Below are 12,000 nucleotides of genomic sequence, written 5' to 3' on the forward strand. Positions count from 1 at the left end.
CCTATCTGTAAAGTGGGCATCATAATACTTTCTCCACTTCACAGGGATTTTGTGACTTAATGTTGGTTAAGTGTTTTTAGCACGAGATTAAATGTACTACAGAAGTTATGTTATCTTCTTGATTTGAGATTAAATGCTAGGTACAGCAAACTCCGGCCAGTGGCTACATTACTAATCCATGAGGATCTGCAAAAAGGAAGATTGGACAGTAGTAAAAATCAACACGCTCTATTAACATGTATGAGGAGCTTCTGGGGTTAGTACCTGGCCACTCATTCCAAATAATACCACATCTTTAGTGTTTTAACAAAAGAGACATCTGCAACCCACAGCTGTTTCTTGTTGCTGCTGGGGGTGGGGTGGGGTGAGGGAAACGGACAGGACTGGTTCATATTGTAAGGTTTACTGTCAACTGACACTGAGCCAGTTTACAAGCCTGAAAACAACACTGTTTCAGTGGTAGGATTATTTTTCCATTCCCATTTCAAGCACAATACGTACCAGATGTGCTTTTAGAACAAGCAAAGAGGTCCAAACAAAAACAGCAACTTATGGATGCTTGTTATCAGAGGTAGACACTGAACTTCAAGTGCATTTAGGCTTTCCACTTCCCAAAGGCAAGCAAAAACAACTGCAACAAATCATCTATAAAACGCAGTCAAAAAGGACTTCGTTTAATTAGTGATATGTAAAGACTTTTGCATAGAAAAAGGTTAACAAAGTAATGCACAAAAAAGCAACTAGGTACAGTATTTTTAAAACAAATATTTTAAAGTATATTTTGCATAATGTTTAACATTCTCCATGTTTATTGCTTTCTCCACACAGCAGAGAAATCAAGTGCATAATACATGCTGTGTTTTATTTTCTCATAAAATCTCTAGTTCTTGAGTCAATGTACTAAAATATTAGGTTATTTTAAGTCACTGTAATAAAAAAAGAAAGCAAAACTTTTAATGCAGCACTAGTTGTCTGGGTACTGACAAAATAATTTACTGATATGCCCTTTAGTACATTCATTTTGGTTTGGAATCAAACCCACATTTACAATGTTGGCATGTAAAAAGCCAATTTAAAATAACACCCCCACAGTAACTTCATTCAGACCCAGAGAAATCATTACCTCCAGAAGTTGATAGTGAAAAGAGGAGAGATCTTGCACAGAATCAGGAGGCTGCTAAAAATAAATGTCCAAATACAACTAAATAAGTTAATCTGAACTCTTTACAACATTGAGTCTCTTGTATTGGCATGGATCAACTGTCTTGATGTGTGCACGCTTTTAGTAGGCAGCTACTTCTGTGTGCACTATAAATTCATTGCTTGTACAGAGACAAGCAAGCACCATAGTCTAAGCCATTTAAAAAAAAAACCAAAGTGCCTCAAGGCTCACAGACAGTGCTGAAATGTTCATCAATCCAAGCGCTGATAAGATAATTGCTTTTACCAGTGCTATGCTAGATGTCATCATTTGGCAAGTCTGTACAAAGAAAGTCAACTAGGTAAGATAAAATTAGGCCTATCAAGCTGAACATTCTTTCTCAGCAATCCTTTTGGCTAAATAAACCTGTTGGTTTGGAGTTCACTCTTTCCTGGAAATGTATAAAAATGTCTGTAGCTTAATGCAGGATTCTCCCCCTTCTTGCTCCCCCAATCTCTTATTTTTCATACTTGTGCAGTGTGATTTGCTTTAGAAGAACGCATATGTATGCCAGGCACTTATGAAACTCAAACTTTTCGTCCAGCCTCAGGAGAAATTTAGAGGTGCTAGCCCCCATCTGTCTGCCAAATAACGGTGCATGGCTGGAGGATTATTGGGTCTAGAGTCTACCTATTTCCCCATAAACTTCTAAATGGTCACTGGGGTATGATGTTTCTGAAAGCCACCGTTGCTCACCAATGTGCCTTAAGCCAAACAAAGAAAAATATACCCAATACTGCTATATGTCCTCTTTTAAGTCTGACCCTAGAATAGCTTTACTGTTCCTTGATTGGCTTGCAGGCATCTATAAGGCTATTTGCGTGGATACAGACCTTCAATTTGACTGAATAGGAAGAACACTGAGGCTACATCTACACTACAGCGGGGAGTCGATTTAAGATACGCAAATTCAGCTACATGAATAGCGTAGCTGAATTCGACGTATTGCAGCCAACTTACCCCGCTGTAGGGACGGCGGCAAAATCGACCTCTGCGGCTTCCCGTCGATGGCGCTTACTCCCACCTCCGCTGGTGGAGTAAGAGCATCGATTTGGGGATCGATTGTTGCATCCCATCGGGACGCGATAAATCGATCCCCGAGAGGTCAATTTCTACCCGCCGATTCAGGCAGGTAGTGTAGACCCAGCCTGAGTTAGTACTGCATGAAGTCCAAAGATGGTGTGTGTGTGTGTGTGTGTGTGTGTGTGTGTGTGTGTCTTAAAAAGCTCCAACTTCAGTCCCCCAAGGTCGGTAGGGTTTACTATTTCCACCACTGCTAGTTTGCTGAGGGCTGGAAGCTGCCGATACACATAATGGTGGGCTGATTGCTGTTGCAGCTGCCACTGCTGCCGCTGCACTAGGTGGAAACATTGGGAATGCTCCAGCGAAAGACAGAGGGAAGCTCTGAGCAGCTGCAGCAGCAGCGTGTACAGTGGCAGAGAGCGAGAGAAGAGAGGTAGAAAGAGGTGGAACACAGGGAGCAACACTGCCAGCAGAGGGCACTCTGAGTGCAGAGTCAGCATGGGCAAAGGTGGCCGTGAGAAGAGCAGAGCCATGAGGAGGCACTTCCGACGCTGTTGAAAGTCTACAAGGAGTGGTGTCAGAGGAATGAAGTCCATTCTGCTGCAGTAAAGCGGCAGGGAGATGGTGAAATGCTGCTGTCCAGTGGTGAGGATGCAAGGGATGATGGTGATGAGCCATGGATGAGGTCATTGCAGCAGCTTCCCTTTGAGATGCACAAGAGCTGAGATGAGACACAAGTCTAACTCTTAGCGGATCAGATGTGTCCAGACCTTCCACTGAGCTCAGATATCTTGCAACTTCTGTTAAACATTCTCGGAATCCAATGCTCATGAAATCCATGGCCAGTGCATGAGCATCAAAATAACCTGAAAGGAAAGGTAAAAGATGCATTGAGTATCAGATGATTTCCTAGCCTATCTTAGCTAGGAGTCAGCTAGCATGATCCTGGCTAAATATCTGTATCTCCTATTTATGGTTTGAGATTTGGTGGGAGGAAAGTTTGCTTTGTAAATTGTGTGTGAGATTATCTCTGGTAATGTAATATGCTACAGTTGTTCTTGCAACTAAATATTACAGTGGAGAAAAATTAAGACCATCAGTGTTTGAGGTTCTTCAAAAAGCTTTATGATGCCTCTCATCTTGTATTGTGGGAAACTGAAATTCCACAGCAAGCTTTTCCATGGCAACACTGACCCAGAGTCTGTGTGTGTGTCTCACGCACATACGCACAAAGGAATGGGTTGAAGATTAAAGGGCTTGTATAGAATATCCTGCCTTTTCTCCCCTACATTGGCATTTATAAAATAGTTCTTAAAATCAACCGCTTGACAGTTTGGAGACAGTCTTTACAAACTCTGCTAAGTAAATTCATAAAGGCTTCATGACATGTTGTGTTATTTAACAGCAAACTAAAAACATCTTGTCATTGCTTCTGCATGAAAAGGTTTTCAATAAAAAATGCTTTACATAAAATGTTGTAATCACTTAAAGACACACTATGTAGGCGCTATGGTCATCTGAGCTCCGAGGCACTTCAGCAAATGATAGCTGAATCTATAGCACATTGGATGGAGGAAGAGAATTAAACAGGTATCTAATTAGGTGCCCAAAACATGGTAGACACTTTTTAAAACACAGAGGAAATGACATTCTCCTTCCCAAAGAGTTTATCATCAAACTCAATTTATAGCCTACAGCATTTTGTTTACTGAGAAAACTATTGCCCTTCAGATTGAAAGCAGCCACCAGTGGGAAATAATGCCCTATGGCAAAAATACCCATTCAGCATTATAACGCATGGTCTCCCATTGTCAGTCACTTTCAGTTCAAAACAGGGTAGTTTTTCACTATATATCTCAATTCGAGTCAGAGTATTTAAGACAGCCCTCAGGGCCTTTTATTGTCCCATGAAGGGTATGACTTCACTGCTGAGTAAACTTGGGCTTTTATACTGAAGTTGCCTCAGACCCCTTTCTTGTCCACACATAACACCCTGCCCCCTAGTTTAGTGGTGCTTTCAACCTGGGCTAGTTGGCTTGTTTGTGGCTGTAGGCTAAAACCCACGCAAAGCTTTCACTTGGGCTGGTAACCCACCCACTGCACAGCAAACATGCAGGCTAAATCACTCAAGTACTGATAGTCCTCCAATGCCTTCCCCTAATTCCCCATGTGCCAAGAAGAATAGACAAGTTCTCCCACAAGTCACAAGGTAAGACTCAGAGCAACTCAGGGCTTACTAAAAGAAACACAGGTAACCATAGGCTGTGCCCCTAGCACACACATGGGGCTGGGTAGCACCAGTGAGGACACAGTAACTCAGGAGGGGCTTTGTCGCGTGGTTGTTTGGGAGTTCAGATCTGGGTGCAGATCACCTGGGTTAACTATGCAGTGAAAACATAGCTCAACCTTAATCTAATTTTGGGTGAGTTATAAATTGTTGGAAATTGCCATTTCCCGTTTCTTACTTTCCAGCCTCAACATCATCGCAGTGCCAGCTAATGAGGAATAACTGAACACCCTGCCAGGCGTTACTGCCTGCATAAAAGTATGAGTCTAAATATGTATTATCTGTCTATCGTCTGATACCCAGAGGTGCATGTAACAAGATTAGATTTTGGTCTGGTGAATGAGACAGTCTAATCTTGAATTTAAAATAGTCTTTCAGAACAAAGAAAATATATAAACAATAATGAAAGTTCCTCTGGATCCACTTCCTTTGGTATAGCTGCTTTATAATGAGTTTTAACATTGGTTTTGTGCTGCACAATTGTTGCCACAAACCTCCTGTTTATGTTTGGATGTTTGTGTATTTGTTTTGTCTCCCTGTGCAGATTTCAGTGCTCTTTGGAAACCCCAAACAAATCTCTGACTGGGCTGCCTGTGAATGAAGCCTTTACTCCCACAGTGTTATGAAAGCAAACAAGCCCAGGGTCAAGTGCTTCTTTTGTCCCAGCAGTTCTTTCCCACGAGTTCAATCCTGACATTAGCATTGATTTCCACTTCTTTAATCTGGAATCGCCTATCGTGGCTCGTCAAAGGACTGTTTGCTAAGATTTCCCAAAATATTAGAAAAAAAAAAAGAGAGTCAACTCCTTACCTTTACCTCCTGTTGCCTGGAGCATCTTCAAATGATCCACTGTCATTTGCAGTATTTCTGCTTTTTCTAATTTTGCAGATCCCTTTGAGATAAGAGGTTCAAATAAATAGAGGCTTACAAGTACTGTAAGCTTTAAATTGGTATACTTTCCTTTGAATTCAGTCTTATGGTTTCAATTTTCCCTACCATTAAAACATTCTCAGCTTAATGCTTTCACTGAGCATCTGCATCCCAGACTTTATTTAAAGACAAATACCATATCACGTCTGGCAATGTGTATGTGTCTAACACATTAGTAAAGAAATAGTGATATCACAAAAAAATTTACAGTTTAGAGGGTTCACAGTCTATTTATGCAACAGAAGGGATCATTATTAAAGATGCATAAATAATAGAATTGCTTGACAAGGGGATTGGCCTTATGAAAGGTATAGCCTAATGTATCTGTGGACTAAAGTCAGTGTAGACATGTCAGATATTACACTGTTGTGCACTGGATTAAGTAGGTGGCTCTTCAGAGGTTTGTTCCCACGGAGGAATAGAAATAGAACAAACAGCAAGCAATGTGCAATTATTGAGGGGAACCTATCACAGCATTGTTTTCTGCTTTTACCAGTAGGTGTCACTGTGTACACATACAAAAGAGAATCCAGGAATTACACAGACTTTTTTTTTTTTTTTTTTTAAGATGACCCAACAATTTTTTGATTAGTCATTTGGATGATAAAAATTCTATTCTTATCCTTTATTGAAATATGGTCATTTCTGTATATACACATATATTGTCCAAAATTTTTTGGGTTAGGAAGAGGCCTTGCTTACAGGACCCGGAAAGACCATCTGTTAACAGAGAGCACAATTTGCTATGTCCATGAGACTTCGTTATGCTGGTTCATAGGCTTGTAAATATTGGGAAAATATAAAATTTAAGTTTTATAATACTGAAATAATTAATTTTGTTTGTAGATAAATTTATGAATATTTGTGTGGCTATTAGCATTTCCTTACACATCTGGCAGATGCCTAAAGAATTACTCTCCTTTAAATATTATGGGTCAGATCCTCAACTGGCATAAATCAGTAGAGCTACAACAGAGCTATGTTGATTTATGCCACCTGAGAATCTGGCCCCATGAGCCAATTCTTCTCTCCATACAACCTTGCTGACTTCAGTAGATATAAAAAATCCACTGATTTCAACTGAGGTTGTATGATGGAAATGAAGTCAAAAGTATATTTCTCTGCAACTAAGTTTTATGACCTACAAAATTCTATAACTGAATCTCTAAAGAACAGAGATTTTGATTTTGTTGTTGTTAAACTAAGACTATTGACCCTTTACAAGTATTGCAATTTCAGTGACCTGAACGTCAAGAAGAATACTAAAAAAATCCTGATGTTTTGTGGTTGATACACCATGGAAAAACTTTAAGAACCCACTATATGCTACTTTTTCCACTTAATTTTTTCTTACTAAGTTAATATGTTCAACATCTCAGTATACCAAAATTTGGTGAATTTGTAACTATTGATTGTTAGAATCTTATATGGAATTATAGCCTGTACTTTTCTCAATCTTAACCTTTTCCATAGACAGAATACAAGCCGTCTCAATGAGAGTGACTAACAGCTCAAAACTGCATGTTGTTGGGTAATTTCCAAGGGCTATGTAGGACTTGTTTTATAATGTATGTGGTTTTCAAGAAGTAAACAATAAAACGGCACAAACAATTGTCTCTAGCCTGTTTTGCCTAGCTGAAAATGCATTGGTCATGCCATGTTGCCAGGGTCTATGAAATGGCACCGTTCTGACTATGAGCTATTAAAGGCATATTGCAGGTAGCACAAGTGCACAATTACTTAAGTGTTAGCTTTTGTTTAGTTCAGAAGTAGTATAAGGCCCAATCCTGGGAGTAGCTAAGCACTCTCAACTCCCACCAAAATCAGTGGGAGTTGAGAGCAGTCAGCACCTTGCAAGATTTGGCTCATTGTTTGTGTTTGTTTTAAATGTATTTAAATTACTAAGAGCTTTGTTCTTAAATTTTAGTTGTTCCCCTCTTGTTGGAACGAACTGATTTAAATGAGCAACTACTTTGGCCATATTTTGACTTTGGGTTTTATTCTAATATGCCCTAGCATTTCTGTTTTACTGACTATCGGGGTTTTATGGATGTTGACGCTGCATGAAATTATCAAAACAAGTAAGTTGTTGTTAGCTGGGAAGTTCGATACAGCTACAAACCTAAGGACCGGACCCATAGCCTACTGAAGTCAAGGTGAATCTTTCCATTGAAGACTTTCCCATTGAAAGCCTTTGAAAATCCCTTTGACTTCATTAGGAGCAGGACCGTATTCCTACAATCTAATATGCAGCTACTAACTAGACATTTAAAAACTGAGTAACCTAGGCAATCTGTTTACTTTTTAGGAAACAGGACTGATTACATTATTCTGGATTTGTGAATTTTGTTTACAAGAAAGCTATTTAGAGAGGTGGGGAAGGGGGATTTTGTTAGAAGATTTAGACAGATGGGTAACTGGCCCACAATTTTTTTTTTTTAAGTATATGGAATAAAGCACATTTTTTAACAAAACCACTACTGGAATTCATCGAAAGAACAGAGACAACATGAAAACTGTGACCCTTAAGGGAAAAACAAGCCAAAGAATGGAAATGTTTTTCAGCTTTACGGTGGATTATGTTTTTAATAGTTTTGCCACAACAAAGCATTTTGTTGAAATGCCTGCTGTGTGCCAGATCAGGACACATACGATATTATTTTAATGAGCTTTATAAGAAAACCAACACTGCCAGATGACACAGGTATAAAATAAGAAAAGCTTACTTGTTTTTCAAAAGCAGTTGGCACAAGCCGCCTCAACTCAGATAAACTGTTATTTATACGATCACGGCGCCTTTTCTCTATAATCTATCCCCCAAAAACAAAACAAAAACGAGTTTATAAAGCCATGAAGGACAAAAATCAGAGGATACATGCAAATATTACATGGGAAATTAAAAAAAAAAAATCCATACCCCTCTTCTTTTTTTTCTGGCCATAATCTGAGATGTTGTTGTTGGGGAATTTGATCGAATCACAGACCCACTACTTTGCCTGTGAAATAGTAAAGGTATGTCAGGTGTTGCATAACATGACACTATTGCCTTGTAAATACCTAGTGTCCCACATTAAATATTCACAGCTATTTCTTTGTTGTTCTACATGTTTGGAAGAGGTGCTTTGTACAACACGGTTAAGTCTTTCCTTCTTACTGAGGTTTCACTTTCTCCCTACCCTAGCATAGTGTTTGAAGTGGCTGGCAGATAACTTCGTTAGAAGTATCCCTCCCAAAGACACATCATGGTACCAGCTCAGTTGATTTAGCTGCCACCATGACAAATTCATGTGTATTATATTCAGTCTAAAAAAATTCAATAAAGAAAACATGATAAATTCATATACTTGGATTACACTTGTGATGAAAGGTGCTTTAATATACCAGCCATAACCACAGATTGTGTCTCTGTCTAGGTTCTCACATTGGTGCCTATCGCAACAGTATCTAATTGCCACCCACATAAGTGGAAATATGTCCTAATTCCATTGCTTTGTCCAGCTCCAGGAAAAAAAAAAAGTTTAAAATGTTTGTTTTTAAATCTACCACCACCAGCAAGTGTTATACATTTCATTCAGTCAGAAGTGAACAGAAACCATTATGATCTTTCAAAGATACATAGAGAGAGATTTTTCACATATCTACAGACACAAATGGACTCTGGAACCTGCTTCTCAAAATTGGCAATATCTTCCAACTTTCAGATCCAGCCCGGTCTTTGCAAACTCTGGGAAAGTTCATTCTCATTTTACGCAGGGAGCAAGAGAGAGTGCTTGTAGTGTTCACTCAGTGACTGGAATAATCACTTTCCAAAAGTAGTTTCCTATAGGTACTGCGGTATTTGAGACTACTTATACTGATCACTTTTCAGGATATATCTATTGTTATATTTTCAATACAATCCCTACCCGTAATCATAACTAATTAATTAAAACAGTGCATTTTTCTTTTTTTAAGTTCTAAAATCTTGGAAATAATTTTGAATCTCATAGGCAATATACAGCCTTAGATAAAACATGGAAAAGTTTGTGGGAATACAAATTAGATTAAATTATAAATTGACCTGCCTGGGCACTAAAATTCCTAGTAGAACTTGATTAGTCTTTTTTTAAATAGAGATATTAAGTCCCTGTTCATGTTTGATGTTGGTAGCATGTGATTTCATGACTCCACATGTACAGATCATTCAGCTATTAAAAAAATATATATCCTGAAACAGATCCTTAAAACAGAATACCACGGTCTAAATCAGATGGTGACTGTCATTCCTCAAAACACACAGCAGCAGACCAAACACATTGAGTTGATTTAATTTCTATAATTCAATATTAGCCCTTTTATCATTTCATGTTCACTGTTCAAGTGTTTATAATTAGACCAGTAGTGAAAAAAATCTATTGCACTTTATTGTCAGCTTGAAGCCTACCTTGGCCTCCGCCCCCTTCTATCCGCCTATAGGGGTGTGACAGCTTGGGCTCAGGTAAGCACACTGCTCCGAACAACATAGGATCGCAGGAGGGTTCTTAATTCTTACATCAGCTACAGCCCCCAACCCCAGTCTTTCCACAACTCCCCACTGACCAGAGGCTGGTTCTAGGGGTCGGGATGCTCCACACCAGAACCCCCCCACCCCCCGACTGAGGGAAAAAAATCCCCGGACAAGCCCTGAGAAATAGGACGCTGGAGCTGCCAGCTCACAAACCCTCACGTGTGTGACCCCTCCTACCAGGGCATTAGCCGACATCCATCCCCCTCCCCCAGCACAGAGCGCCTGGGTGATGCACCGTACCAGCCCCTCGCCCGGGGTGCTGAGAGCCATTGCACCAAATGACAAACTCCCCATACGATGGGAACCATTCCAAGCCAGGGGGTGCAGCAGCCCCCGCACCTAGGTCCTTACCCCGAGTAATTATTCTCGCTCCCCACGTCTATGGTCTCGTCCATGTCGCTGTCGGAGGTAGTTTCCTCGCACGGCCGCTTCATGGCGGCGGCAGCACAGCCCCTGCCACGGACGGGGAGCGAGCACCGAAGCGACGCGTGGCTCGCAGCGCAGCGGAGTCCCTACGCGCCAGCAGCCCGCAGCGCTTCTAAGGCGCTTTCCCACGCCGCCGCTCAGCCTCAAACGCCCGGACCCCGCCCACCGCCTGCCGAAGCCGCGCCCCTTCGGGCGGGTGCACCGCCCATTGGAGAAGAAGGCGAGTGAGTGACGGCCTCGCCCCGCCCCGTTCGGGCTCGGCCCTGGCTGGAGCCTGGGGGGCGGTCCAGCGGCGGCGGAGCGTGGGAAAGCTTGGCGTGCCGCGAGCGTGGGGCAGGGGGTGCTTGGCTGGGCAGCCTGGCCGGGGCTGCGCTGCGCTGGGGCACGTGCCTAACCTGAGGCGGGCCGCTCCGTGCAGTCGGTAACTGAGAGTGTCTCGCTCTTTCCAGGTGCGCTGCCCGCCAGCCCCCTCCTTCAGTGCAGCTGAGCGCTAGCCGCTCCCCTGGCCAGAGCCAGAGCGATCAGACCCCGCTCGCTTGGTCACGGGCACTACTTACGCACTAGAAAGGGGATTTGACCCCCTCCCCCAGCGGTGTTTCCATTCCGATGCATGATCCGTCTCACCCCATGGCACGTGATGCTGGATTAGCTCACCCCTCTTTTCTCCCCAAACCACAAATGGATCTGTTTCCCCTTTGCAGGTAGTTTGAAGGGAGGCTTAAAAAATGCAGTCACGGGTCCCGCCTGAACCCGTGTGACTTTGCTGCTTTTAGGCTGCTGTGATCTGAGGAAGTTTTATTGTGGGAAGCTGGATCCTGGTGTTGGGGATTATTTCATCTCTGGGGAGATTTCAGTCTGGGCTGGGCCTTTCCCCCGTGCTGCCCCTCCCTTCCAGGACGTGGTGGTGGTGAGTTGAGATGGCCGGTAGCTGCTTCTTGGGTGACCAATGTGTTTGTCGGCTGTCTGACATTTTAAAGGACTAGGGAGACAAAGATGGCAGGAATAAGTGTTGAAAAGGATTTGGAGGAGGCTGTGGATTTACAAGAGACAGGGTTTGCTAATTCCGGGAACGCGGTTTGACTAGATTTATTACAAAATATACCATTGGAAAAATCTGTTTTTCATAATAATTTCAAGTGTATTTTAAAAGTTTGGTGATTGTCTCCCCCCCACCCCCGTTTTCCTGAGATCATTGTTCTACAGTCATTGTTTCGAGTCGTTTTCTCTTCAGGAGGGAGATCTGGTCCAAACTGGGAGTCACTCAGCATGCTGGGGATTGTAGCGCCGCCAGGTTGAACTCTTTTGTGTCCGTATTGTAGTGGACAGTTGCCAGCCGAATGCTGCCTGCGTGAAGCCCAGGGGCACTAGACCTGGCTGCTTTGGATTGGGGACACAGAGTCAGTTTAAGAAAATAAACTGCTTACAACAGAAATAGCCTTATGCCCAGCCTGGCAAACCGAGGGGAGGAGGAGAAGGGTTTGCTTTTTTCTGAGGGCGGGAAGAGAGGGAAAGAGGAAAGAAGAGACGAGGGGAATTGGGGAAACGAAGTGGGAAGCCGATGGGAGCAGATGAAAGTGATGGGGGAAG

At 42.2% G+C, this 12,000-nt stretch overlaps 1 protein-coding gene across 2 annotated transcripts; it reads right to left on the reverse strand.

Moving 5' to 3' along the window:
* Nucleotides 1–2,294: 2,294 nt before the first annotated feature.
* HEY2 (hes related family bHLH transcription factor with YRPW motif 2) lies at nucleotides 2,295–11,328 on the reverse strand. Of its 2 annotated transcripts, none has more exons than XM_034765739.1 (5): nucleotides 10,971–11,328; nucleotides 8,359–8,437; nucleotides 8,168–8,251; nucleotides 5,322–5,403; nucleotides 2,295–3,090 (listed from the first exon to the last, which is right to left on the reverse strand). In XM_034765739.1, the coding sequence occupies exons 2-5, from the start codon at nucleotides 8,380–8,382 to the stop codon at nucleotides 2,420–2,422; spliced, it is 861 nt and encodes a 286-aa protein (XP_034621630.1). In that variant the 5' UTR covers nucleotides 8,383–8,437; nucleotides 10,971–11,328; the 3' UTR covers nucleotides 2,295–2,419. The 2 variants fall into 2 exon arrangements, with proteins under 2 accessions (XP_034621630.1, XP_034621629.1); XM_034765738.1 differs by lacking the exon at nucleotides 10,971–11,328 and adding an exon at nucleotides 10,339–10,530.
* Nucleotides 11,329–12,000: the final 672 nt, after the last annotated feature.

This window comes from Trachemys scripta, chromosome 3, assembly GCF_013100865.1.
Source record: "Trachemys scripta elegans isolate TJP31775 chromosome 3, CAS_Tse_1.0, whole genome shotgun sequence".
Taxonomy (NCBI): domain Eukaryota; kingdom Metazoa; phylum Chordata; order Testudines; family Emydidae; genus Trachemys; species Trachemys scripta.